Here is a 27,498-nt window from a genome sequence, read left to right as displayed (position 1 = left end):
TCCAAACCAGACATGCCCTTTCCCCTCCTCCTCCCTCCACTCCCCCATGGACTGCTGCAGAATTCCCCCTTCCCTTATTGTAGAAAGTTCACTTTTTCCTGAGGAGTGAAGGGGTTGAGAATGGTCTTCATCTTAGAACTTTAGGGCAACCTCTTAGATGTACTGGGCCCAGGCCATCAAATTCCTTAAGGATAAGGACAGAGACCTTGAACTTGATTTGATATTCTATGAGAAGCTAGTGTAGGGAGCAGAGGATAGGTGTGATGTATTAATGGGAGCCACTGTTGCTGAGGAGATTGTGTGTGATAGAGAGGAAAGGCCGTTTGGAGGCCAGCATATAATGGTAGCCAAGTCTAGCATATAATTTGCCAGATCCTTGACTCCTTGTCCTGTTGGTGGAGGACAGCGGTCTTCTGGCATGCTTTGGAATTTGGAGTCCATGAGTCCTTATGGTTGAAATAAGATCATGGGGCTGTCTTGTTGCCTTGGAGCTGGAAGAGCTCTGAATATTGACTCTGGACTTTCTGGCCTGCCATAAATTTATGGCAACCAAAATTTGGCTTATAAACAGCTGTCATCTCCGTCTTAGGGGCTTAGTAAAACAGGAAGATGAGTATGTGGCAGCTGAGCCAGAAACACTTCTTTCATCTTTGTCTCCACCAGAAAAGCAGCCAGTGCTTCCCCTTCTGGTGATATGAAGGCCTTTCTGAGGTCTTAGGGCTTGGCTACACTGGCGCTTTACAGCGCTGCAACTTTCTCGCTCAGGGGTGTGAAAAAACACACCCCTGAGTGCAGCAAGTTACAGCTCTGTAAAGCACCAGTGTAAAAAGTGCCCCAGCGCTGGGAGAGCTCTCGCACTTCAAAGCGCTGCTGTGGGAGCGGTCCCGCGGCAGCACTTTGAAGTTTTGAGTGTAGCCATGGCCTTAAACTTAGAACTCACTGATTCAGCAAAAAAAGACCATAGATTTCTTATATTCTGCAGAACAAGCAATTGGGGGTGTGACCACCTTATATGTAGCTCACTACCCCCAGTGTCTTTCCTCCTCCCTCACTCTCCCCTCCCTTTTAGAACCAAGGACACCAAATTCGGTCCTTGAGAAAGGCTTGAATATTTTCATGTGTATGACCTTTCAGCTCTGATAGTGATGTAAGCTTAGTTTTTGGCCACTTCACATGTGAGACTTGGCAGTTATTGAGCAGCGATGGCAAGATGACTGCCTTCAGTGAGACATGCTGCTTTATAAATTTGGCTCCTGGAGGAACAAAATAAGGACATCCACTACTTTTTGGTTAGAGAGGCAGAGTTCTTCCTGACTTCATGTGAGACTGAACTTTTTTCCCAGAGGGAGGTTCTCTGCCTCTAGGGGCAGGTCATCAGTTGGATCAAGCTCCATACAGCAAAGTTGAGTCAAGATATGAAAGTCACAGTTATTGAATATATCTCCAACCTTGTCCAGGCGAAGGACTCTACTAATACTGCTTTCTAACCTTTGGTGTCTTCACCACCAGCTTTTCATGAAACATCTGCCTGTGGCAACGGGCTTTCTTGGGTGTCTGGATATTTGTATCTGACTGTACCTAGGGCGCACACTGCAAGATGTACCTCAGGCCAGCCAGGTCAACACTCAAAAGTTAAGTCAACCCAGCTAGGTTGTTCAGGGGTGTGAAAAATCCAGACACTTGAATGACATAATTAAGCCAACCTAACCCCTGGAGTTGATAGTGCTAGGTTGCCGGAAGAATTCTTCCGTTGCCTAGTTACCTCCTCTCAGAGAGGTGGATTAGCTATGCTGATGGGGAAAGTGCTTACACTGAAGTGGTATAATGGCATAGATCCAGTGCTGCAGCTGTGCCACTGTAGCATTCCAAATGTAGACAAGCCCTCAGAAAAGTGTGTAAAGCATCCTGAGTTCTTAGGGTTTGCCTAAACAAGTCCACTGTCATTCCACCACAAAAGGCTGAATTCACTGGAGCCTTAAGAGGCTTGCTTAAGAGGATTTTTCATACCATTGGGGAGACTGTCCTTTGAGAGGTTCCCATCGTAAACCTGTAGCTTTTTTTTGTACGGGTGGTAAGCCTTGTGTTCGTGTGACACTATTTACCAGGCTACATCTTGGGAGTCTGCATGGTGTACTGCCATAACCACTTGGATACCTGGGCCACAGTACCTCAGAATATTAAAGATTCTCTTCTGTTGGGGATGAAAGAGGAACATTGCTATTGGGATTTCCAGCTTACCTTCCTCACTGGCTTTTTTGCAGTAATAGTGATGTCTCAGGGAGGGTTGGAGGTACTCAAACTCACCTCCTGGCGGGGGGGGGGGGGGGTCACTATGGCTTGTTCTTCCAAGAGTTGGGGATTCATGGGGACAGTTCTTAAAGGAAAATAACTCTTAAATACCATAGTTACTGACTTTTAGACTGCCCAAATGGATCCCTGCTCATGTTCCCCACTTCAGAGCATCAAGTTAAACTTTCCTAAATCACTTTAAAGCAAGTAGTTGAAGCCACTTCCTTGAGGTTGGTTGTCTGAACAGACATTGGTTTCTAGGAGAGCTGAGCATGTGTGCCACAATTGCACTCACTCAAAGAATTTGGATCCCTATAGCAGTGGCTGCAGAACTTTCGGACATCAATAGAAATTGGTACTTCTCTATGGTGTTGCATATATGGTTTCACTGACATCAACATGGGGTGGTCTGGGAAAGTGCGTGACGCATGCATCTTCAGGAACACTGGCCTGTACAGAAAGCCCCAAGCAAGCACTTACTTTCCAGACCAGAAGATTCTAATGGGGGGCGGGGGAGGGATGTTGAAATGCACATAATGATCTTGAGACCTAGTGTACCCTATACTGCCATGTCTCATGAAGCCTTACACGGGAAACCTGGTCAGCAGCAAGGAGCACTTCGATAATAGGCTGAGCAGGTGCAGCATGACCGTAGAATGTTCCTTTGGCAGATGAAAAGCACACTGGCGCTTCCTTTATTGTAGGTTAGACCTAAATGAGGAAAATATTCCCATGGTCATAGCAGCCTGCTGTGTGTTCCATAATGTTTGTGAAGTTAAGGGTGAAAAGAATTCTTTGAGGGGGTCAACAAGCATGTGGACCAAGGGGATCCAGTGGATATAGCGTCCTTAGATTTTCAGAAAGCCTTTGACAAGTTCCCTCACCAAAGTCTCTTACACGAAGTAAGCTGCCACGGGGTAACAGGGAAGGTGCTCTCATGGATTGGTAACTGGTTAAAAGATAGGAAACAAAGGGTAGGTATAAATGGTCAGTTTTAAGAATGAGAGAGGTAAATAGTGGTGTCCCCCAGGGGTCTGTACTGGGACCAGTCCTATTCATCATATTAGTAAATGATCTGGAAAAAGGGGTAAACAGTGGGGTGGCAAAATTTGCAGATGATACAAAATCACTAAAGATAGTTAAGACCCAGGCAGACTGCGAAGAGCTACAAAAGGATCTCTCAAAATTGGGTGACTGGGCAACAAAATGGCAGATGAAATTTAATGTTGATAAATGCAAAGTAATGCACATTGGAAAGCATAATCCCAACTATACATATAAAATAATGGGGTCTAAATTTGCTGTTACCACTCAAGAAAGAGGTCTTGGAGTCATTGTGGATAGTTCTCTGAAAACATCCACTCAGTGTGCAGCAGCAGTCTAAAAAGCGAACAGAATGCTCGGAATAATTAAGAAAGGGATAAATAATGGGACAGAAAATATCATGTTGCCTCTCTAAATCCATGGTATGCCTGCATCTTGATACTGTGTGCAGATGTGGTCGCCCCAGCTCAAAAAAGATATATTGGAATTGGAAAAGGTTCAGAAAAGGACAACAAAAATGATTAGGGGTATGGAATGGGTTCTGTATGAGGAGAGATTAATAAGACTGGGACTTTTCATCCTGGAAAAGAGACGACTAAGGGGAGATATGATTGAGGTCTATGAAGTCATGACTGGTGTAGAGAAAGTAGGTAAGGAAGTGTTTGTTTACGACTTCTCATAAAACAAGAACTAGGGGTCACCCAATGAAATTAATAGGCAGCAGATTTAAAACCAATAAAAGGAAGTGTTTCTTCGCACAACGCACAGTCAACCTGTGGAACTCCTTGCCAGAGGATGTTGTGAAGGCCAAGATCATAACAGGGTTCAAAAAAGAACTAGATACTTAATGGAGAATAGGTCCATCAATGGCTGTTGTTCGGGATGGGCAAGGATGGTGTCCCTTGCCTGTGTTTGCCAGAAGCTGGGAATGAGCTACAGGGGATGGATCACTTGATGATTACCTGCTCTGTTCATTCCCTCTGGGGCATATGGCACTGGCCACTGTCCGAAGACAGGATACTGGGCTAGATGGACCTTTGGTCTGACCCAATAGTGCCATTTTTACGTTCTTAAGTTTTCCCTGCGGTGGTGTGCAGAGGCAGATCACCTGGCAGCTGATTTTGAGTAGCCAGATACCAGGGCTATTAGAGGGTCACAATTGGGGGCTGTTTGAATCAGGGAGGCTTTGAGGCACCATTTTGACAATGAGCTCCAGTCATGTCTTTCTGTACAGCACTCTGCAATGCTTTAACTTGCCACCTTGCATGAAAATGTTGATTCCTCACCATGATTTGTACTCGGCAAATGATCAAATTGCCACTGGGTATTAATTCCAGCAACAACCGCTATGTGTAGGAGACAAAGATTGGTTATCTTTCAGAGAGTATATTTTTATTAAATACCAATTAACACACACACAAGGCTTTGAGGAAGAGCGATAACAATGAAGGGCAGTGTAGGCTCTTATAGCTGTGTGTAAGTCCAGCTATCATTTTGGAAGATGTCTGAAGGGCTGGAAAGAGCGGGGTACCGAGAGGGGCCAGGAAGTTGCAAGGAATGTGTGGTAGGGGTTTAGGGAGGGCATGGAAAGCAGTTCTGTTTTGGCTACAGGGGGGCTGAGCGCGCATGAATTCAGCCTGCAACGTGATTAGGGACTTCAACATCTCAGTTTGCTCCTCCATCACTTTTATCATCCATTCCTGGCCCATTAAAATTTGTTCCTGGCTCTTTTCTGTTCTGCCTATTTTATAATTTTCTTTTAAAGTCTCTCTCCATGCCCTGCGTTCTTGTTTTTCGGCTTCTGAGGATTAGAGCATCTCTTGAAACGTCCTCCTTCGTCGCTTCCTTATCTGGCAGAGGCACTGGTGTGTAGGGAAGGCCCTGAAGGCCACATGCGCAGAAGCACAAGAAACAATAAACAGAATCATGATTGTTAGTGCATGCACCACATCAAACCATTATAGTAAAATGCACCCCCTTTTTTTCTTTCTTTTACATAATCCGTTTCTCACTGTCCCTTGGCAAGCTCACAGCTTCGGTGAACACCCTAAGCATGGTGAATTTGGGGGTAGGAGGGAAGCAGGTGCTCAAGAGGGGGCAAAGGATTTCGTGTTTTTTTTTTTTTTTTTTTTTTTTTAATCACTGCAGGCAACTAGGGACAATATTGTAAATGTTGCCACAATTTGCCACAGGTATGGGTCATTGAAGCCAATATGTCACTCCTGAGGGTAAGCAAGGATGTGTGTAGCTTCAGACCAGATCCCTATGCTGCTCGCCTGTGTACTGCTTTGGTCCCTATACAAATGAGTGCTGATTGGCATGGGAAAGTTTCCTACTATCGGGGAAGGAACAAAGCAGCTCTGCCAAGGAATCTTTGGCAGAGGATTGGTGGGTACCTTCAGGAAAGTTTCCTAGAGATCTCTCTGAAGGATTCCTGTGAAATTTCTGTGTGCATTAACACACTGTTCTGCCACATTGCTTAGTTGCACAGTGGAATGTGAAGCACATGCAAACACACCTAGTCTTGTACATTTCTATCCCTTCACCCACTTCTAGAATATACAAAGCAAAGGATATTTCTACCTCATATAACTGAGTGGAATCAATTAAAAAAGATCACTTACCAGGGATCTTCTCTCCTGCATCATGTGCGCCAGAGATGGACTGCTGGGATTGGCTAGACCCCTCCTGACTTGCCGTGCCACCGGATGACCATGTCGTGCTCCACATCATCCTTCAACTCAACCTCTTCGTCCTTGGAATTGAGTCTGCTGTTCGCTGTCTCCAGCCCTGCCGAAGTATCCATGGGGCTCTTGGTGGTGGAGGTGGGGTCGCCGCTGAGAATGGCATTCAGCTCCTTATAGAAGCAGCAGGTCTTTGGCACAGCACCAGAGGGACGGTTTGACTCCCTTGCCTTCTGGTATGCCTGCCTCAGTTCCTTATCTTCGGGTAGCACTGATGTATGTCCCGTTCGTAGCTTGTATCCAACATGCCACGAGAAATCTGTCTGTAGGTGTTGAAGTTCCTGGGGGGAGTGTAGCTGGGACTGCACAGCTTCCTCTCCCCACTGTGCCAGCAGATCCAACAACACAAGTGTGCTCCAAGTGTGAGAGTATTTGCTACATGGTCATCTGGGAAGATGTGATGTGAGCTGTCCATGCCGAACAAACAGAAGTGGAATTTCAAAAATTCCTGGACCTTTAAAGGGGGAGTGGCAGAAGCCTGGGTACTGCAGGGCAGTGGAGTATGAATTGTTGACCAGAGCGGCCAGGATGGGCATTCTGGGACACCTGGAGGCCATTTACAGCAACATAACCAAATGCGTTGTCTACACTGACACTTTGTCGATATAACTTTGCTGCAAAAAGCTCTGCCTCTCGTCGAGGTGGTTTTATTTTGTCAGCAAAGCAGAGAGTTTTGTTGGCAGAAGGAGCATTGTAGTGTGTACAGCTCCACTGTTTTGTCGACAAAAGCTGACTCTTTTTTTTTTTTTTTTTTTTTTTTTGGTCATCAAAACTTTGTAGTGTAGACAAGGCCTATGGGTATGTCTACACCTTTGAGTTTGAGATCTAAATCCCACCTTGAGGAGACATGCCTATGTTAGTTCTGATCAAGCTGTCACGCTAAAAATATCAGTATAACCATCATGCCGGGCAGGACTAGCCGCTGCTGCTATATTGCTATTTTTAGTGAGCTAGGTTCATCGGCTAACGTAGATACATCAAGTTGCAGCTTATACCTCAGACTCAGACCCTTACTGTGAAGGGAGGAGGAGTGTTTACAGTCACAGGTACTGGGATTTGTCTTAGCAAATGAAACCTTGCAGCTGTAAAATTGAAGCACTTGAGTTTTTAGAAGTATAAACTGGGCTTGCTTGTAATGCAGGGGGGGGGGGGAAATGAAAGGTATCTGGATAGTATTTGGAGAGTGGCTGAGAAGCTGATGAAGCAATAGCTATGCCATCTAAAATTGAGCACTCATGGTGTTAAAAACTGCAACTGTATTCCAGCTTGTGCCAATACTCAAAGCTTTCCATACAAAGTAGGAATGTGGAGTTCAAAAGAAAGTTTTGAGCCCTAGCCAAAGTTTAAAGGAGAATACTACTTTGAAACTAAATTGCAATCCTTACTGAGGCCGCACCTCCTAAAGTTTAGTGAAAAGTATTCTAGAGAAACATACATCTCAAACTATACTTTTTAGTTAAGCACAAACACTAAAGAGAAAATAAGACACTTCTGCCGTAACTCACTTTGTTTAACAAATCTCTTCCAACCCTCGTTTCTACAGTACTCCTGCCTGATTAGGTATGGAGGCTAGATGGTGTGCAGCAGTTGAAAGGAGTCCTGTGGCTCTATGCCTCACTTGCAGTTAAAACTGTAAATGGAAGAAATGTATTGAAATTATTTTACTTCTGATATACACCAGTGCAACTGATTAGATTGGAGAGCATAGTACTAGGGGTCTGCTCAATGTGGACATAAAAAATAAAGTATCAGAGGGATAGCCGTATTAGTCTGAATTTGTAAAAAGCAACAGAGGGTCCTGTGGCACCTTTGAGACTAACAGAAGTATAGGGAGCATAAGCTTTCGTGGGTAAGAACCTCACTTCTTCAGATGCAAGAAGTGAGGTTCTTACCCATGAAAGCTTATGCTCCCTATACTTCTGTTAGTCTCAAAGGTGCCACAGGACCCGCTGTTGCTTTTTATAAAAAAATAAAATGCTTGCTTATTTCACTACACAACATCCAACCTGTGCACCAAATGACATGGGGGTCCTATGGAATGGAATAGTATATATTGGAGACTTCCACAAGTTCACATCTGTGGGAGGAAAAAGCTAGGGTTACTTGTACAAACCTTAATTTGGGGTGATTAAAGAGACAGGTCGCTCAATTTTAGAATTAAAATTTATGGAAGATACACATGTTTGTCTTTTTACCAATTTCTGTAGTTCACAACTTTTTTTTTCTTTCCATTTTCTCTTTGAACACTGCTGTCAAATGAGAAATATTTTTTCCAGTTTATTTTGTGCAACTGCCTACTTGCATCCAGGATTACTACACATTTCACACTGGAGTGACTTCTTAAATTGATCTCCTTTTTGCTTGCAATCCTATGGCTTTCTTAAATGGCTTTTTGAACTAACACTTGATCAGTGGCAATTAGCCTTATATTAATATAGCATGGAGGGTGAATTTTAGGCCTAAATGTTAACCTAGTTTACCAGAAAAATGCCATCTTCAGGCTTACTTTTTAATATCTGTTATAGCAGAGCTGCCTCTCTGCTGTAGTTAAGTTTAAGTGCTACTTTCTGTTTCCAGGTGGACTACTGTAAGTGCTCTAAAATCTTAATGCAGACTCCAATTTTATTTTAATAGTATTGTCAAGGAAATTAGCATTAATTAAACTAAAGACTCTAGAACGCAGTGTTGTTGTAGCCATGTTGGTTGCAGGATACTAGAGAGACTGGGTAGATGAGAGAATATCAGATAACAAAGGTTATTGGACTAACCTCTGTTGGTGGGAGAGACCAGCTTTCCAGCTTAGAGCTCTTCTTCAGGTCCCTGTGTAAGCATGAAATCTTGTCTCACCAACAAGTTGGTCCAATAAAAGATAGTCCCTCACCCACCTTGTCTCTCTAAAGACTGTAGTAGTAAGCAATCAGGGTAACATAATCATCCCGAACAATAGAAGTAAGTAATCAAAGAAAAGCAAGTTGTAGGGTCACTTGGCCAAGGTGTTCCTGATACACAGCACCTCTAACATAGGAGGTTTTTTGGAGCAGCATGGGGAAATGGAGTGGAAAGGAGGCAGTATTGGAGGCAGATTATACCACTTTTCTTCCCTTCAAAAAAGTCTTCACCAACTCCATGCTATTCCTTACACGGTCCTGCATCCTCTATCCCGCTCTTCAACCTGTGGGTCTCATGCCAATGACTGCTTGGGAAGAGGCAGAACCAGCCCATGCTGGACATGCAGAAAAATGGACAAGGAGATGATGCAGGGGCAGTAAAGGGACTAACATTCAGCCAGGTTTCAGAGTAGCAGCCGTGTTAGTCTGTATCCGCAAAAAGAACAGGAGTATTTGTGGCACCTTAGAGCCTAACGAATTTATTTGAGCATAAGCCTTCGTGGGCTACAGCCCACTTCTGTGCATCCGAAGAAGTGCACTGTAGCCCACAAAAGCTTATGCTCAAATAAATTTGTTAGTCTCTAAGGTTCCACAAGTACTCCTGTTCTTTTAACATTCAGCCAGTGCATTTTGTGGCTAGATTAATCAGTTTCAAGGAGCCAGAGGCAGTGAAGTGAGAGAGCAATGGTATGTTGGGGGTAGCGGGGTGGGTGTAATGAGAAATACCTTTTTAAAAAAAAGAAAGGGGGGGGGGGGAATTAAATACCCCCAAACTTAAACACAGTTAAGATTGGCCAGTGGTGCCTCATTGTCTTGTAGAATGAAGAGAGCAGCTAGACTTAAACCTCTGAAAACCAGCAAATGAAGAGTTACGATACACAACCTCCGCTCTGCAGTAGCCCCGGGAATGATTCATTAATGGGAGTGCAAAAGTTTAAAAAGCTACCAAAGGAAGTGGTGGTTTCTCCATCTTGTGGAGTCTTCAAATACAATAGAAACTGGAAGCATTTCTGGAAGGGGTGTAGACAAGTTATTAGACTCAGAACAGGAGTCGGTAACTGGATTAAATTTTCTGACCTATTGTATAAGAGGTCAGACTAGGGATCGGATGGTCCCCCTCTAGCTTTTAACAACTAAATCTGTAATAAGTAGATGGGAAGGACTAAGAAAATGTCCTGTTTTTCCCCCAGTGTGTTCTGCAGACATGAATTCCAGTGATTATCTGCGTGCAGAACTCCATCTGTGTTCACTGTAGGGGTAGCTGTATTGAATAGTGGAGGGATTAGTTAGAGCAGGTTGGCAGAGCTGTCACTGTGATATAAAGAGAGGGGGATGTGTATACCTTATTTCAGCAGTGAGTTCTATAGGTGGTCAGAGGTGCCTGGGGGTTTTCTTGGCGTAGATATTTGTAGTCTAACATGACAGTGGTCTCTGGGACTTAGCGAGGGTTAAGTGAAGCTAATGTCTCAGAAGGAATCCTCAAGATCAGAGTGAAGGGGTGGTACAAGTCTGTGCTTTGTGTGAAATAGGGTCAGTGTTTGATTGTAGGCATATCCTATTTGCTGTGCCAGACCTAAACCTGAGTTTCCTTTTGGTAAAAAAGACCTAGGGTATGTCTACACTACGAAATTAGTTCGAATTTATAGAAGCCGGTTTTATAGAAATCGGTTGTATACAGCCGATTGTGTGTGTCCCCACATAAAATGCTCTAAGTGCTCTAGTCGGCGGACCGTGTCCACAGTACCGAGGCTAGCGTCGACTTCCGGAGCATTGCACTATGGGTAGCTATCCCACAGTTCCCTCAGTCTCCGCCGCCCATTGGAATTCTGGGTTGAGATCCCAATGCCCGGATGATGCAAAACAGTGTCGCGGGAGGTTCTGGGTACATGTCGTCAGGCCCCTCCCCCTCCGTCACAGCAACGGCAGACAATAGATTCGCTCCTTTTTACCTGGGTTACCTGTGCAGACAACATACCACAGCAAGCATGGAGCCCATTCAGCTCACCGTCACCATATGTCATCTGGGTGCTGGCAGACGTGGGACTGCATTGCTACGCAGCAGCAGCAGCAGCTAACTGCCTTTTGGCGGTAGACGGTGCAGTAGACTGGTAGCCTTCATCGGCGATCTGGGTGCTGGCAGCTGTGGGGCTGGCAGCCGTAGGGCTGCATTGCACCAGCCCCTTTCCTTTTGGCAGTAGATGGTGTATTACGACTGGTAACCGTCCTATTACAAGTTGGATCATCGCACATTAGCAGAGTCTTCCCTGAGCAGCAGATCGTGCAATAGGCCTGAAGGCCATCGTAGTACACTAACTGCCAAGCGCCCAGAAGATGCCGAGGGCTATCAGTCATGCTGCACCATCGTCTTAAGATGTAAAAAATAGATTTGTTCTGTATTCATTTGCTTCCCCCTCACGCCTTCAAATCAACAGCCTGCTAAACCCAGGGTTTTCAGTTTAATCTTTGGGGGGACCATTCTGTGTGACAGTTGTTTGTGTTTCTCCCTGATGCACAGCCACCTTTCTTGATTTTAATTCCCTGTACCTGTACGCCATGTCGTCACTCGGCCCGCCCTCCCTCCTTCCCCTGGTCCGTCAGATACTAGTTTTGCGCCTTTTTTCAGACCAGGCGCCATAGCTAGCACTGGGATCATGGAGCCCGCTCAGATCACCGCAGCAGTTATGAGCACTATGAACACCACGCGCATTGTCCTGGAGTATATGCAGAGCCAGGACATGCCAAGGCGAAACCCAGACCAGCCGCGGAGGCGATTGCAGCGCGGCGACGAGAGTGATGAGGAAATTGACATGGACATAGACCTCTCACAAGGCACAGGCCCCGGGAAACAAGCACAGACTGGTGGGACCGCATCGTGCTGCAGGTGTGGGACGATTCCCAGTGGCTGCGAAACTTTTGCATGCGTAAGGGCACTTTCGTGGAACTTGCTTTCCCCTGCCCTGAAACGCCAGAATACCAGGATGAGAGCAGCCCTCACAGTTGAGAAGCGAGTGGCGATAGCCCTGTGGAAGCTTGCAACGCCAGACAGCTACCGGTCAGTCGGGAATCAATTTGGAGTGGGCAAATCTACGGTGGGGGCTGCTGTGATCCAAGTTGCCAGGGCAATGAAAGACCTGATGATATCAAGGGTAGTGACTCTGGGAAATGTGCAGGCCATAGTGGATGGTTTTGCTGAAATGGGATTCCCAAACTGTGGTGGGGCAATAGATGGAACCCATATCCCTATCTTGGCACCGGAGCACCAAGCCACCGAGTACATAAACCGCAAGGGGTACTTTTCAATGCTGCTGGAAGCCCTGGTGGATCACAAGGGACGTTTCACTAACATCAACGTGGGATGGCCGGGAAAGGTACATGATGCTTGCGTCTTCAGACACTCTGGTCTGTTTCGAAAGCTGGAGGAAGGGACTTTCTTCCCGGACCAGAAAGTAACCGTTGGGGATGTTGAAATGCCTATAGTTATCCTTGGGGACCCAGCCTACCCCTTAATGCCATGGCTCATGAAGCCATACACAGGCAGCCTGGACAGTAGTCAGGACCTGTTCAACTATAGGCTGAGCAAGTGCCGAATGGTGGTGGAATGCGCATTTGGACGTTTAAAAGCGCGCTGGCGCAGCTTACTGACTCGCTCAGACCTCAGCGAAAAGAATATCCCCATTGTTATTGCTGCTTGCTGTGCGCTCCACAATATCTGTGAGAGTAAAGGGGAGACATTTATGGCGGGGTGGGAAGTTGAGGCAACTCGCCTGACCGCTGATTACGCGCAGCCAGACACCAGGGCGGTTAGAGGAGCACAGCAGGGCGCAGTGCGCATCAGAGAAGCTTTGAAAACTAGTTTTGTGACTGGCCAGGCTACTGTGTGAAACTTCTGTTTGTTTCTCCTTGATGAACCCTCCAACCCCCTCCCCCCCCCCGACCCGGTTCACTCTACTTCCCTGTAAACCAACCACCCCACCCTCCCCTCCCCACTTCGAGCACCGCTTGCAGAGGCAATAGTCATTGTTTTTTCACATTCATGCATTCTTTATTAATTCCTCACACAAGTAGGGGGATAATTGCCAAGGTAGTCTGGGATGGGTGGGGGAGGAGGGATGGAAAAGGACACATTGCATTTTAAAACTTTAAGTCTTATTGAAGGCCAACCTTCTGATGCCTGGGCGATCATCTGGGGTGGAGTGACTGGGTGGCCGGAGGCCCCCCCACCATGTTCTTGGGCGTCTGGGTGAGGAGGCTATGGAACTTGGGGAGGAGGGCTGTTGGTTAAACAGGGGCTGTAGCGGCGGTCTCTGCTTCTGCTGCCTTTCCTGCAGCTCAACCATACGCTGGAGCATATCAGTTTCATGCTCCAGGAGACGGAGCATTGACTCTTGCCGTCTGTCTGCAAGCTGACGCCACCTATCATCTTCAGCCCGCCACTTGCTCTCTTCATCCCGCGATTCAGCCCGCCACCTCTCCTCTCGTTCATATTGTGCTTTTCTCATGTCCGACATTGACTGCCTCCACGCATTCTGCTGCGCTCTATCAGCATGGGAGGACATCTGGAGCTCAGTGAACATATCGTCCCGCGTCCTCCGTTTTCACTTTCTAATGTTCGCTAGCCTCTGCGAAGGAGAAACATTTGCAGCTGGTGGAGGAGAAGGGAGAGGTGGTTAAAAAAGACACATTTTAGAGAACAATGGGTACACTCTTTGGTTACAAGGTCGCATTTTTCCTCTGCCTGCCGGTTTGGTATGAGAGATCACTCATGCAGTGCCAGACAACAGATTTCGGCTTGCAGTCAGCCATGGTAAGCCACAGTCTTTTGGCTTTTTTAACCTTCTTAACATACGGGAAAGGTTTCAAACAGCAGCGCATTTCCCATATCAAGGATTAATTGGGTTGGCCATTTAAAATGGGTTTTCAATGTAAAAGGAGGGGCTGCGGTTTCCGGGTTAACATGCAGCACAAACCCAAGTAAACCACCCCCCCCACACACACACACACCCCCGATTCTCTGGGATGATCACTTCACCCCTCCCCCCACCGCGTGGTTAACAGCGGGGAACATTTCTGTTCAGAAGAGCAGGAACGGGCACCTCTGAATGTCCCCTTAATAAAATCACCCCATTTCAACCAGGTGACCGTGAATGATATCACTTTCCTGAGGATAACAAAGAGAGATAAGGACCATACGCTGCCATGCTTTGTTATGCAATGATTCCAGACTACGTGCTACTGGCCTGGCGTGGTGAAGTGTCCTACCATGGCGGACGGGATAAGGGAGCCCTCCCCAGAAACCTTTTTCAAAGGCTTTGGGAGTACATGAAGGAGAGCTTTCTGGAGATGTCCCTGGAGGATTTCCGCTCCATCCCCATACACGTTAACAGACTTTTCCAGTAGATGTACTGGCCGCGATTGCCAGGGCAAATTAATCATTAATCATTAAACACACTTGCTTTTAAACCATGTGTAATATTTACAAAGGTACACTCACCAGAGGTCTCCTGTGTGCCCTGAGGGTCTTGGGTGAGTTCGTGGGTTACTGGTTCCAGGTCCAGGGTGACAAACATATCCTGGCTGTTGGGGAAACCGGTTTCTCCGCTTCCTTGCTGCTGTGAGCTACCTACAGTACCTCCATCCTCATCTTCCTCGTTCCCCGAATCCTCTTCCCTGTGTGTTTCTCCATTGACGGAGTCATAGCACACGGTTGGGGTAGTGGTGGCTGCACCCCCTAGAATGGCATGAAGCTGCACGTAGAAGCGGCAAGTTTGCGGCTCTGCCCCGGACCTTCCATTTGCTTCTCTGGCTTTGTGGTAGGCTTGCCGTAACTCCTTAATTTTCACGCGGCACTGCTGTGTGTCCCTGTTATGGCCCCGGTCCTTCATGGCCTTGGAGACCTTTTCTAATACTTTGCCATTTCTTTTACTGCTACGGAGTTCAGCTAGCACTGATTCATCTCCCCATATGGCGAGCAGATACCGTACCTCCCGTTCGGTCCATGCTGGAGCTCTTTTGCGATCCTGGGACTCCATCACTGTTACCTGTGCTGATGAGCTCTGCGTGGTTACCTGTGCTCTCCCCGCTGGGCAAACAGGAAATGAAATTCAAACGTTCGCGGGTCTTTTCCTGTCTACCTGGTCAGTGCATCTAAGTTGAGAGCGCTGTCCAGAGCGGTCACAATGAAGCACTGTGGGATATCTCCCGGAGGCCAATAACGTCGAATTCCGTCCATACTACCCCAATTCCGACCCGCAAAGGCCGAATTTATCGCTAATCCCCTCGTCCAAGGTGGTGTAAAGAAACCGGTTTAAAGGGCCCTTTAAGTCAAAAGAAAGGGCTTCGTTGTGTGGACGTGTCCAGGCTTAATTCGATTTAACGCTGCTAAAGTCGACCTAAACCCGTAGTGTAGACCAGGCCTTAGACTCTTATACAGAGCTCACATACTGGCCAAAATGTTCAGTAGCATCTGTAAGGGCAGAGTACTAATAGGTGCTGAAAGAGAGCAGAATCTAATATTCAATGTCAGGGTAATATGTACCTTAACTTAGTGTTTCCTGGCTTTGAGGTTTCTTTATCCATTCTTCACTTATGAATGGGCACAAGGAACTACTAGGTAACATGAACTCTAATTTGTTGTGTGCATGTAATTAAATATAGATTGCTTTAACCCCATAGGAGCTTAAAGCCTGCAATTTGCTTGCTTTCTATTCTCCATTTTTCTTAATGGAATTAGACCCAGATGCAGTCTCAAGCTTTGGTCAGGTTCAAGCTGCAATGTTGTGTTGAAACAAAATTGTAGGTATAAAGGGCTTCTTTCTCCCCCACCTTTCCAGTAGTATGCATTTTAACAAGTGATAGTGAAATTGTCTTGTATACCTTGTGTACTTCAAGATTTGAAGCAGAAAAATGGGAAACCTAAGGCAAGTAGAACCCTTCAAAATAAGTATGCCATATTACTATTTCTACAGATTTAGTGTCAGAGTTAAATGATGTGTACAGGAAAACATTGGGGCTATGCTCTCCTCTAAGATTTTGTTGAAGCATAAGGAAGGCCTGGAAGGCTTTCAGTTTTTATCCTAGAAATACTGGCAAAAGCATAATTTAAACCAGTAATGTTACATTTTGTTGCTTTAGTGGGCTGGCTTATATGTTGATTGAAGATTCATGATTGAAGGTGCTGAATCCAGTGACGCTCATCTCCCAAATGGCTTGGTCAAATACATGTTATACTCCTAAGGGCATTCTATGCCAAAAAATGAAAAATGGTGCACAATATTTTAAAAATCTGCAAGTTTTATTTATGAATAAAAATATGCAGAGGCTCCAGCATGACAGTGAGGAGCACAGGCTACTGGATGCACAAAGGTGGGAGATCAACCTGCCGCCCTCCCACCCCTGGGACATGGACTCAGTGGTGAGGCTGCACTCAACCCTGACACAGCACATGGCCTGGGCCTGTCCAAGAAACACCCTGGGGCCTTGCCCCTCTGCACCAGGTGTGGGGCAGTCAGACTCGGGCAGGCAGGATCCAAGTGTGGAGGGGCTCTGTATGGAGGGCTCCAGGTATGGGGTCAGAGGATTCTGTGTGGGACAATCTGGGTTCAGACAGCTCAGTGGGGGGATCTGGGTGCACAGAGGCTTCTGGGGGGGCGGGGGGTGGGAGGTTTCCAGGTGCAGGAGCAATGGGACTCTGCAGGGACTTCCAGGTGAAGGTGGTTGGGGCTCAGTGGAGGGGTCTGGGTGTGGGGGTCTCAGCAGGGGGAGGTTGGATGCTAGGAGAGTGGGCCTGGGCAGGGGGGGTCAGTGGCATGGGGGTCTGGATGTTAGGGCTCAGGGTGATGCAGGGGGTGAGGCATCAGGGTGGCAGACTTGAGTGCAGGATGCTCCAGTAGGGGGTGGTCTGGCTGCAGGGGTGGAGGTCTAGAGCAGTGTTCCCTCTAATATTTCCCACCCATGTGCAGAATGAATTTTATTATGTGCACCAATATGGAAGTGATGCGACTCATCACCTTCATATGTGCACGTAATAAAATTCATATGGTGGAGGTGGGGCCGAGGAATGCTTGTGGGAGTGGGCTCAGGGCTGGGGCAGAGGGTTGAGGTGCAGGGGTGTGAGGGCTGCGGCTGGGGCTGTGGGTTATGGGTGGGGCCAGGGATGAGGAGTTTGGGGTGCAGGAGGGTGCTCCAGTTCTACAGGGAGGCGAGAGGACTCCCTGCAGCAGCACCCGGGCTGGGGGGGGGGAGAGGTGCCTGTCCCTGCTGTGGGCGCGCTGGGACTGCAGTATAGGCACCCCTCCTCCGCGGGGTGCCTATACTGCTCCACGCCACCCCAGCTGTTCTGGGGTCAGGCTGTGCCGCACCGCCTGTGCCTGGGTCCGTGCTGCTCTGGCCACGGCTGGATCTGGGTCATAGGATGAGTTGGGGCAGGGGCGCCCCTCCTGTGGCAGGTTGGGGTCCGGGTTGGGTGAGGGGTGCCCCTCCCCCAGGTAGGTTCCCTAAGCGCTTGTGTGGCGCTAAATAGGCAGCTGTGCAGCTTACAGGGAACTGGGTCCGGAGGCATGGGGGCTCCAGACTGAGGGGTTCATAGTGGTGTATGTGCAAGAACTGTTTCCCTGTGTATTTGAAGGTATGATGTATTGACTTCATCTAATGCTGTAATTCAAGGGTAGGCAACCTATGGCACGCATGCCGAAGGCGGCACATGAGCTGATTTTCATTGGCATTCATGCTGTCCGGGTACTGGCCATTGGTCTGGGGGGCTCTGCATTTTAATTTAATTTTAAATGCAGCTTCTTAAACATTTTTTAAAAATCTTATTTACTTTACATACAACAAAGTTTAGTTATATATTATAGACTTATAGAAAGAGACCTTCTAAAAACGTTAAAATGTATTACTGGCACGCGAAACCTTAAGTTAGAGTGAATAAATGAAGACTCGGCACACCACTTCTGAAAGGTTGCCGACCCCTGAATTGCTAATACGATGTCTGAATGCTTGTATTTTTCTTGCAGTGAAGGTGAACGACCAAGCCAGAATGAAAAAAGGAAAGAGAAAAGTGTCAAAAGAGGGGGAAATCGTTTTGAGCCATATGCCAACCCTGCTAAAAGATACCGAGCTTTTATCACAAATATTCCATTTGATGTGAAGTGGCAATCTCTCAAAGACCTGGTCAAAGAGAAAGGTAATGGCTGCTTTGGGTGGCAGAGTGGTGTCTGTCATCTTAACAGTGGCTGACTTTGTCCCAAAAATTTTAATTTATTAGTTGATGTTGTTCTGGATAGAATTAGTGACATGAGCTTTGTAAGGGGTCTAGATTAAAGCCTTTTTGGTGTTGCATGATATCTGTTCTTAGGCAGCTTTCCACACAGGATAGTTCCTGTGTAGGCATGTTGGCATGTGGTTAATAGTGCTTCATCAAAGCGTGAAAGGTGCCATTGTCTCATGGAAAACGTCAGACTTTCTACATCAGGACTTGTTTTTGAGGTACTATAACGTGCTCTGAAGCATGTAACGTTTTTGGGTAATGTAGGTTGTCCATCTACTGCTGATTTAGTATATGTAGTTGTGTCCTAGAATCAAAATTTAATAGTCTGACTTGTGTTTAGATAATATCCGTATTGTTGTACAATATTCAGGAGAACTCAAATGTATTTAAGGGTGACCTACAAAGGAGGAAAAATTAGTTTGTGCCTCAGCATTTGCTGCATTAAAGGAGGCCTTGGAAAAAATGTTCATGTTACGCTTCCCCTTTTTCACCCCCACCCAAAACCTTTTTTCATATTGAATGACTGATTTGTGTATTTGGGAATTCTCTCATTGATAGATTCAGCATCCTTACCTCCTCAAAGGTGAAAAAAATCTGAATTACTTTAAACTTCTGCCAATATTCTAAAATGCTTCCACTCAAGTTTTACTTGTTTGCTTTTATTGATATTGGACTTACTCATTTCCAGTCTTCCTGGAAAAGCGGAGGAGTCAAGATCTGAATTTTTAATGTAGTACAGTAGGGACTCCCTACTTATGATGTACAGGTCTCCAATTTTTTAAAGATGCATAAAAGCATGCAGATCATTTTCTCTTGTAGGTCACTTCTTAAATACATAGCAAGAGAATGATCCATAAATTGATATGTCTTGCAAATTAGTGACCAATGTTTAATTGTGGCATAAACTAGGTAAGGAATGTTAGGTAATGTGCTGACGGGCTGTGGCCTAAATGAAAGGGAATACAAATTTCCAAAAGGTTCTTAAATGTTTTTTCTTTGGAGGAAAACTGGAATTGAATGCATATAATTAAATCTTAAGGACTGTAGGCCATAGGGAACATTCATAATTAAATGTCTTGACTTGAAACAATAAAATAGTGGTACCTGAATTTAACTGAACTACTATCAGTAATCTTAGTTATATCTCTCCTTTCAGTTGCCTTTGCCTGCCTGTAGCATTGTTACATTAATTATGAATGATCCTATGTTTTAGAACTGTATAATTTTTCTTGGATGTGCAAGAAACATTCGGTAACAGGACTGTCTCTATGTGTAGATGTCTTTAAGTATTATGTTGAATTCCGTTCCAAGTGTCTTGTGGTTTTTCTCCAGTTCACGTGGATGGAAAAGTCCGATGTGAGATTGTTTCCTGCCTTGCTGTTCAGCTATTCATTCCTGCAAATGCTCCTAGGGGAACAGTAAAACCTCTTCATTCTGTCTGCAGGGCTTGTCATGTTAAATATCCAGATGCATTGTTCTTGGTTTTTGGGACTGCTCAAAAATATTTAACAGTTTAGATTTGCTGTGTAGTTGCGATCCATTCTAACTAGTCATTGATTTTACCCAAATTGGTGGTCTTGTGCTGTGCTTGAACTTGCTGAATTGGTATTTCTTGATACAAGGCGTAGTAGTTCCAAGAACCAGGAATGTGGCTTTGAAAATTCTGTTAGAACTCTTGGTTTGTATGTGTAAGAATTACAGGCCCAAAATGTAATGTTTTGGGAGCATGTGGAACAGCTTTGAACATAAAGGATAAATGTAGGTGACGTTTTTACGGCTCCATCACTCAGCAATCATGTAGAAGATTTTAAAGCTATTCACAACAATGGCATAGCAGGTTGCTGAACGTAGAAGCAATTCACCTCAATCAGCTGTTTTGTGCCAGTAAGTATGGTTTAGGAGACACGAGCTTTGAGGTCTGCTCATCTCTCCAAATTGGTTTTCAGATGTGTACATCTGAAATCTTTAAAAGGTGGCATATCGCTCTGAAGAGTGATGCCTTGGTTCAGTTATTTCAGTGTATTGTTTGTTGGTGAAACTTAGATTACAGGTGTGCAGTATCACCATTTTTAATAAAGCTCACAGATGTTCTTGTTTGAAACTCCCTTGTATTGATTAACAAACCCTGTTGAGCTAAATTGATGTCAGTAGCATTGTACATGGTAAAAAGGTTCTGCAGATGAGTGAGGCTACATATAGCTTTTAGTGAAATGCCATTTTAGTATGTATGTGAAGTCTAAAATTGAAAAAGGTTGAATGCCAAATAGCTCTCTATCCTGTCCACCGAACAGATGAAAGTGGGAGAGAAAAGCTAATTTAGTTTTCCTTTTCATCTGATATTTCAGAGCAATTAGTGGCTCAGAGCTGTTAGCAGTTCAGGTTACTAACTTTCTCATCTGGGGTGTGATGACATGAAACATATTAAACTCACTTTGACATGAAATATTTGATCTGATTCTACTAAAATACTAAATTTTCTAATACAATTTTCTAACACTGGGAGGAAGTACTTGGCTAGTACTCTCAATTGCGAGATGGAGCCACAGTATGTTAATAAGAACTTAAGAGAAAATAACTATCTGTTGAAGAAGCAAACTGGCAAGAGCTGTAATTAGAAGTACCCTCAAGTCATATTTGCAGTAGATAATTGTTATGAATCATTGACTACACCTGCAGTAACCCTTGCTGCATCCTTTTTCCTAATTACAAGAAATAACACACTGGATTTATATTCAGGGTAGGAAGAGAAGCCATATGTAAAACTGTTTCTTGATCAGATATATTCAATAGATCTATGTAGATGAGTAAACATGCATAAATTTCCAAGAGCGAACATGCACTGAAACGTCATTGTTTAAATATTGTCTCCCCACTCACCCCATCACCCCTTAGATATTCTTGTTGGCTTTTCTCTTCCTGACTCAGTATGTACTGATGTAGCTCATGCCCCAGGTTTGTGGGTGGTTGTGTTTTTGTTTAAAAAACCAACAAAACAGTTTATTAATTTTAAACTCTAGCCTGTTTTTAACTCCTGCCTATCCCTCTTTTGTTGAAATAAATCAGTTTTCTAAAATGTATTTTCATCTGTTAACCTTGGAAACCAGCATCTTGGCTGAAACATCATACTCTATACCCCTTTGACATACTGTGGTCATTGTATGCTAGGGGACTTGTAGTGTGCAGTGGTAGGGTCCACATAAATAGTAAATGTGTGGAAACTGGAGCTCTGTAGATAGCCCAGCTTGCCATGCAGTAAAGATTCATGTAGACACATCTGTAGCCATAGTAAGTCTCATTACACTATCAATATATAAAATTTTGGGATAGCTAGCTTCAGGAATTTAAAGCAGTTCCAAAGACCTAAAATGCCCTCATAACTTGAGAAATAGGTTTGCATAAGTGTTTCATCACAAATCCTAAAAATCAAGGAAATCACAAGTTAAGGAAACAGTTTAATTCAACACAGTACCAGTTTTAGTGTACTCCCATCATGAATGTGTTGGGTTTGCTGCTTTCAATTTGTCCTTTTTATTAGTGAAGAATGTTTGGGCAATACTGATTCTCAATCAATGAATCTTTTTATGGTAACACATTTCACCTTTCCTTTATCTGATGCTCAAAGCTTTTCAAATGAAACTGGGGGAGCATGAAAAGCTTTGAGCACCATCTAGCAATTGCTTGAGCAATACTTGGACTTCTCTGTTGGAGCTCTGTAACAAACTCAGACATGGTCAAACTGATTTGCTTCTGGACAGTATCAATACCATAGTTTTTGCTTACTTGGAAGTTTATTAAATGGGACTCTGACTTAACTGTTGGTCATAACATCATGATTATAGTTGACAAATTTTCTGGTAAGGATATTTGTCATCAAAAGAATGCTCCATGATCTAGGCTTTCATGTCAAGTTTTCTAAACCTTTATAACCTTCATGGCTGAAAAATGAACCAAGTATAACCAAGGTTCTCGTTTTCAGGTTTGCTAAACCACCATTAGGGCTTAGGTGGATTAGATATCAACCTTTTATAAAAGCAGTGCCTCTGGAATATGTAATTATAACTTCTCATGTCTGCCTGCTTCAGACCATGAAATTTGGTAATCAGTTCTAGAAATAACACCTTATTTCAGCTCTTACTATATTGCATGTGTCTGGGATAGTCTAAAAATTAATGGATGAGATCTAGCAAAACTTGTTAGGAAGACCCTGCAAAAGTCAAACGTGTCTTAAAAGAACACTTCTTAAAGGCTTTTTCTACAAAAATGACAATTTTAAACTTCAGAAATCAAAGAAAAATTCAGTGCCAAGCTTGGAGACAGCATTCAATCAATAAGTAAGTAAAACATAATATGATTTTTAGCCCTGCTTTAATTGGAAATCATAATGCAAACTACCTATGGAGTTGCACACTACAAAACAGTGATTATGTATATCTTGGAAGTCATTAATTAATTAATATCTATGGCATCTGTTTAAAAAGAGCTTCAATAAAATATCTTAAATCAAGCCATAATGAGATGAGGGCTGTTTTTATAATGGGACTCGTTATGGATCAAATGTAATAGGAAATCTTGAAGTTTTCTAAAAGTTTGGATTTATATAGAATAGTGGACAGATTTTTTTTGGAAAAGGAAGCTGAAATGTCCTTTTTATTAATAAAAAAAAGAGAGAACTGCACCCATTTTGCTCAGAGCAGGCTTTGTGCTTAATGATTATTTCTGAGCCATCATCTTGTGGGAAGGGCCAAATTTTGTGGAAACTTAAATTGGCATGACTGTCTTCTACAGCAAATTTCAAATGAATCAACACACTTGTTTAATAAAATCTTCTATTGACTTCAAAATAAAAATGACTCTGCATCCTCTTCGTTCTCCCCCAGACTACTTCTTTCCAAACAAAACACAAATGTACAATAGGTAATAATCCTTTATTGGCAGGGAGATGGAACAGACCTATTAGGTCTTCTGTTATTTCATGTTTAATAAGGTTACCCCTTCCTTTCCAAACTCTTATGTTGAAAACTTACAACAAACAAATTTTGAAAGAGTGCCCTAACTTGATTCTTTAATGTTTTAAACTTCATATTACATGTCCTTTCAGATGAATCCAAGATGATTGTCAGTTCATGCCTCTCAGAGCTAGGCTCTTTGTAGAATAAACTTATTTCCTACATGGAAGAATCTTTGCCACTTGGAAACTAACTTTTAATAAAAAGTTAAATTCTGCCAAAAATGACAATAGCAAATACCCACATACTCACTAAACTTGTTATAAATGCAGAATTCCTGGGGTATGTATTTTCAGTTGCTATAAGAAGTCTTTCTTCAAACTTTGATATTTTGCATTTTCATAACACTTTAGTTCCTTTCATTGAGATGCCCAGTTTCTCTTCAAAATATGGTATTCAAAACAGATTCTTACTCCAAGTTAAAGTCTTGCAAGTATCAAACAGGGGGGTAGTAGAAATATATCTAGATTGGGCAAGACTTGTTTGATCACTGAGCTCATCCTTTTTGAAAGTGTAGGTTATTATCCCCTGGAACTAGTCCATAAGCTTTAGTAACCCTCGCATATCCTTATCTGGTACTTACTTGTATGATATTTCTTAACTCAGTACTTGTGCATGCAGTGATTCTTTCCTATGTGAACAACTTTATTTTAATCTTTGTTAGAACCTTTTTAAAACAAACAAACAAAAAAACTTCTGCCAGGTCCCATAGTATATTAGTCTACCACTCAGGCAGAAAAACACTGATCAGATAGCATTGCCTCTGTACACTAGCTGAAAGGGTGGGGTTCATGTACCATTCTGAGTTGGTGGCCCAGTGCAGTCTGACTTTCTGGCTACTGGCAGAGGAGAGCATTGTGACTCTTCGTTCCCATATAGTTGTATTTTTTTTGCCTTTCCTTTTTCTCCTCACCCACTCCCAACAAGGGAAAAGGAAATACAGTCCTTGGACCAGGAAATGGTGTACTGATATATGGTAAGAGTACTTCCATGACTGACCATCTCACTCTTCTGTACTTTGCAAGTGGTACTTGCCTGCTACTCGCTAGCCAGTAATTTTTTTTTATCCCTGATGCCTGTCTGCTCTTCTAATAAACAGACTTCATGTTAACAAAAATATTGCTTAGTTTTGTGTCTAGAATGGGTCCAAGGGGGCCTTTTCTTTACCTTTCAGGTTCTAGGAACTGGATTTTTTTTATGCCATCTCATATCCACCATAGTTTCCCTTGTAAGAACATCACCTGGACCATACCACATGACTTACTAAGTGCAGAATGCACCTCTCACTTTTGTTCTGTAATCTGGACTTATTATCTTGGATGTTGGGCTACCATGTTACTTGTCACATGGTGTCCCTATTCTGAAATTTGGCTGCTCCTAGAAGGAGGCTCAAATAGGCTTTTTTTAAGTGTAACTTGTGATACAGGTGACTTTTTAAAATGTGAATGTATAAAACTTGAACACTGAAAGCTCGGAGCAAAATTGGTACAAACTTTAAGGTTCTCTGTAAGATATGAAATAGCCACTAAAGAAGACTTCAGTAAATTTTGTGGTTCAAAGGTCAGAACTTCCTGTAAAGGCCATTAGGCTGATTACAGGGACAAATGTTAAATCAGCTTCTGACTGTGTTGAGCCAATGACCAAGGAAAAAAGCTTGTTTGGAGGAGTTTGTGTAGATTTTTGTGTCAGTTGCAGCTGATTTGATAAGTAGTTTGGAGTGCAGAGAAATATCTTTCCAATGGACCAATAGTGCTACTGGGAGCATTAGGTCACTGCCGATTTTCTAACCTTGTGACTTCAACTTTTGGCCTTTGTGAAATGGATTGTCTGTTGCAGGTCATCTGAGAATTTTGTTTTTTTAACTACATAAATTCAGATCAAATTTGCATTCTTGTAAAAACAGTGTGGTTGGACTCTGGCTGCTGTTGTTTAAACGAATGGCTTTCAGAATTTCCTGGTCATGCTGAATATTTATGCCCAAAGTAGTTGGAAACTATTTTTTGGCTGTATTGGCAGGAGCACTCAAAGACTGTGCTTAGTGTGTACACAAAGCAAGTGGAGGCTGCCCCCCCAGTACAGCGGTGTAGGCCATAGAGACTTCAGCTCTAGATTTACGGTGCTCTTGATCTAAGTGACCTGGATATTTGGATCCAAATGTTGGCAACTGTAGTCTTCAGAGATGGTCCAAATACTGAAGATGAGAATGGTAATGTAGCTTAGAACTTTGGCTATAAACAGACACTTGTTTATAAGCTTCTACTAGATTCACAGTAATTAATATAATTCTGGGGTGTATTGACATGAGGTAATTATTCTGCTTTCACAGTGCCCAGTAGGCCACAGTTCTCCATCTGAGTCTCGTTTCGGGCACTACACTTTAAAGAAGATGTGGCCAAACTGTAGAATCCAGAGAACAACAAAAATGATAAAAGGTTTAGAAAACCTGACCTCTGAGGAAAGGTTAAAAAAACAAACTGGAGAGGAGTATCAGAGGGCTAGCCATGTTAGTCTTTATCCACAAAAAACAACAAGGAGTCCAGTGGCAACTTAAAGACTAACAGATTTATTTGGGCATAAGCTTTCATGGGTAAAAAAAATCTGCATCTGCAGAAGTGGGTTTTTTACCCATTAAAGCTTATGTCCAAATAAATCTGTTAGTCTTTAAACTGGAGATGTTTAGTCCTGAGAAAAGACGACTGAGGGGAAGACCTGATAAGTCTTCAAATATCTTCAGGGCTGTTATAGAGGATGGTGATCAATTGTTCTCCATGTCCACTCAAGTTACGACACACAATCTGCAGTAAGGAAATTTAGCTTAAATGTTAGGAAATCCTTTCTAATGATGACAGTTGAGAAGTGGAATAGGCTTCCAAGGGAGGTTGTGGAATCCCCCTCATTGGAGGCTTTTAAGAACAGGGTTAGTCCAAACACCTGTGAGGGATGGTCTAGGTTTACTTGGCTCTGCCTCAGCATGGGGAGGCTGGACTAAATGACCTCTTGAGGTCCCTTCCAGCCCTACACTTCTAACATTATCATAGAATCAGTAATGGATCAGTATTCATTTAAAATCTTTTTTTTAGTTTCCTTTCAATTTTGACTACTGATCCTGGTAGTTTTTGATCAATCCAAATGAAGGAGAGGGTGAAATAACATCTCTCAAGATTTAGAGATCCTACTAAAGTCTCATTTTAGGGTTAATCTGTAAGTAGTCTTGCTAGGAATTTAAAGTCTGTTTGGATACATTCATTTTTTTATAAATAAGCCAGAAAAGCAAGCCTAAATGGGTTTCTTCAGCTCTACTTCTGTATGCCATTTGCTTCAAACTCAGCAGCCATTTTGGTAGTGGTATTTTGGAGGTATACAGTCTGGTTAAAGTGATCATGAATTGGCAATCCTAATCTTTTGTGGAGAAATGCAGATTTAGTTTTCCTACAAATTGTACTCTTTGCTACAGATTCTAAACATTCAGTTAATTACTTGTCTTGGGAATGAAAATTGCAACGACTTTCCTAATGAAGACTATCTTGAAGTTAGTCAAATTTAAACACGTAACCGATCTAAAAATGAAGTCCGCTTTCCCCTTCAATTTAATTGGGAGGTTAATAATCTAGCCTAAGTAAACACCTAGTTGAGTCACTGACACTTAAATAGCTGGTACAGTTTTGGTTTTGGAGACCCCTCTAACTGTCCCTTGTAGAAATCAGAGTGAAACATGAACCTGTAGCTGGTTAACGTCTGGAATATTTGACAGAAGGCTACATACTCTGTCAGTCTCCAATAGAAATCTGATTATTTTTGTGGAAAAAGGAAAACTATCATTGCAGACAATTTCCCATGGATTTGGATTGCCACAAGTGATTTGAGTATTAAAGGCTGAGGAAACTGATATTGTGGAAATAGCTTGTTTTTGAGTGGAGGAAAATCAAGAACCTGTTTAATTACCTTTTTAAGACTTTACTGCACACCTGTAATGTCCAGCTTGGTGGTTTAGAGAATATGGAGTGTTTCTGGGCTTTCTTATAAGGCAGAGGCTCCATACAAGGTTGTTGACTGTTCTAAATTCCCATTGTTTTCTTGGCTTTTCTCCCTTGGTATATGTGTCGTCTGGAATCTGATTTGTAGTTGGTGAGGTAACATACGTGGAGCTCTTAATGGACGCTGAAGGAAAGTCAAGGGTAAGTGATTGAGAGAATTTCTTCTGTGGATTTTACTACATGACAAATGTAATTGTATGGTGGCGTGGAACCAAATGAAATCAAGAA

The 27,498-nt window shown here is 43.5% G+C and overlaps 1 protein-coding gene across 1 annotated transcript in view; it reads left to right on the top strand.

The window, feature by feature from the left end:
* The window catches only part of LOC135977417 (heterogeneous nuclear ribonucleoprotein M-like), a 30,604-nt gene extending 3,144 nt beyond the window's left edge, over nucleotides 1–27,460 (top strand). Inside the window, exons 2-3 of the mRNA XM_065578277.1 lie at nucleotides 17,977–18,146; nucleotides 27,359–27,460. Coding sequence (XP_065434349.1) covers nucleotides 17,977–18,146; nucleotides 27,359–27,423 — 235 coding nt within the window. The 3' untranslated portion in view covers nucleotides 27,424–27,460. The remainder of the gene's footprint in view (nucleotides 1–17,976; nucleotides 18,147–27,358) is intronic.
* The last annotated feature ends 38 nt before the right edge of the window (nucleotides 27,461–27,498 follow it).

Source organism: Chrysemys picta, chromosome 25 (assembly GCF_011386835.1).
Source record: "Chrysemys picta bellii isolate R12L10 chromosome 25, ASM1138683v2, whole genome shotgun sequence".
Classification (NCBI taxonomy): Eukaryota; Metazoa; Chordata; order Testudines; family Emydidae; genus Chrysemys; species Chrysemys picta.
This window is presented reverse-complemented; position numbering and strand designations above follow the sequence as displayed.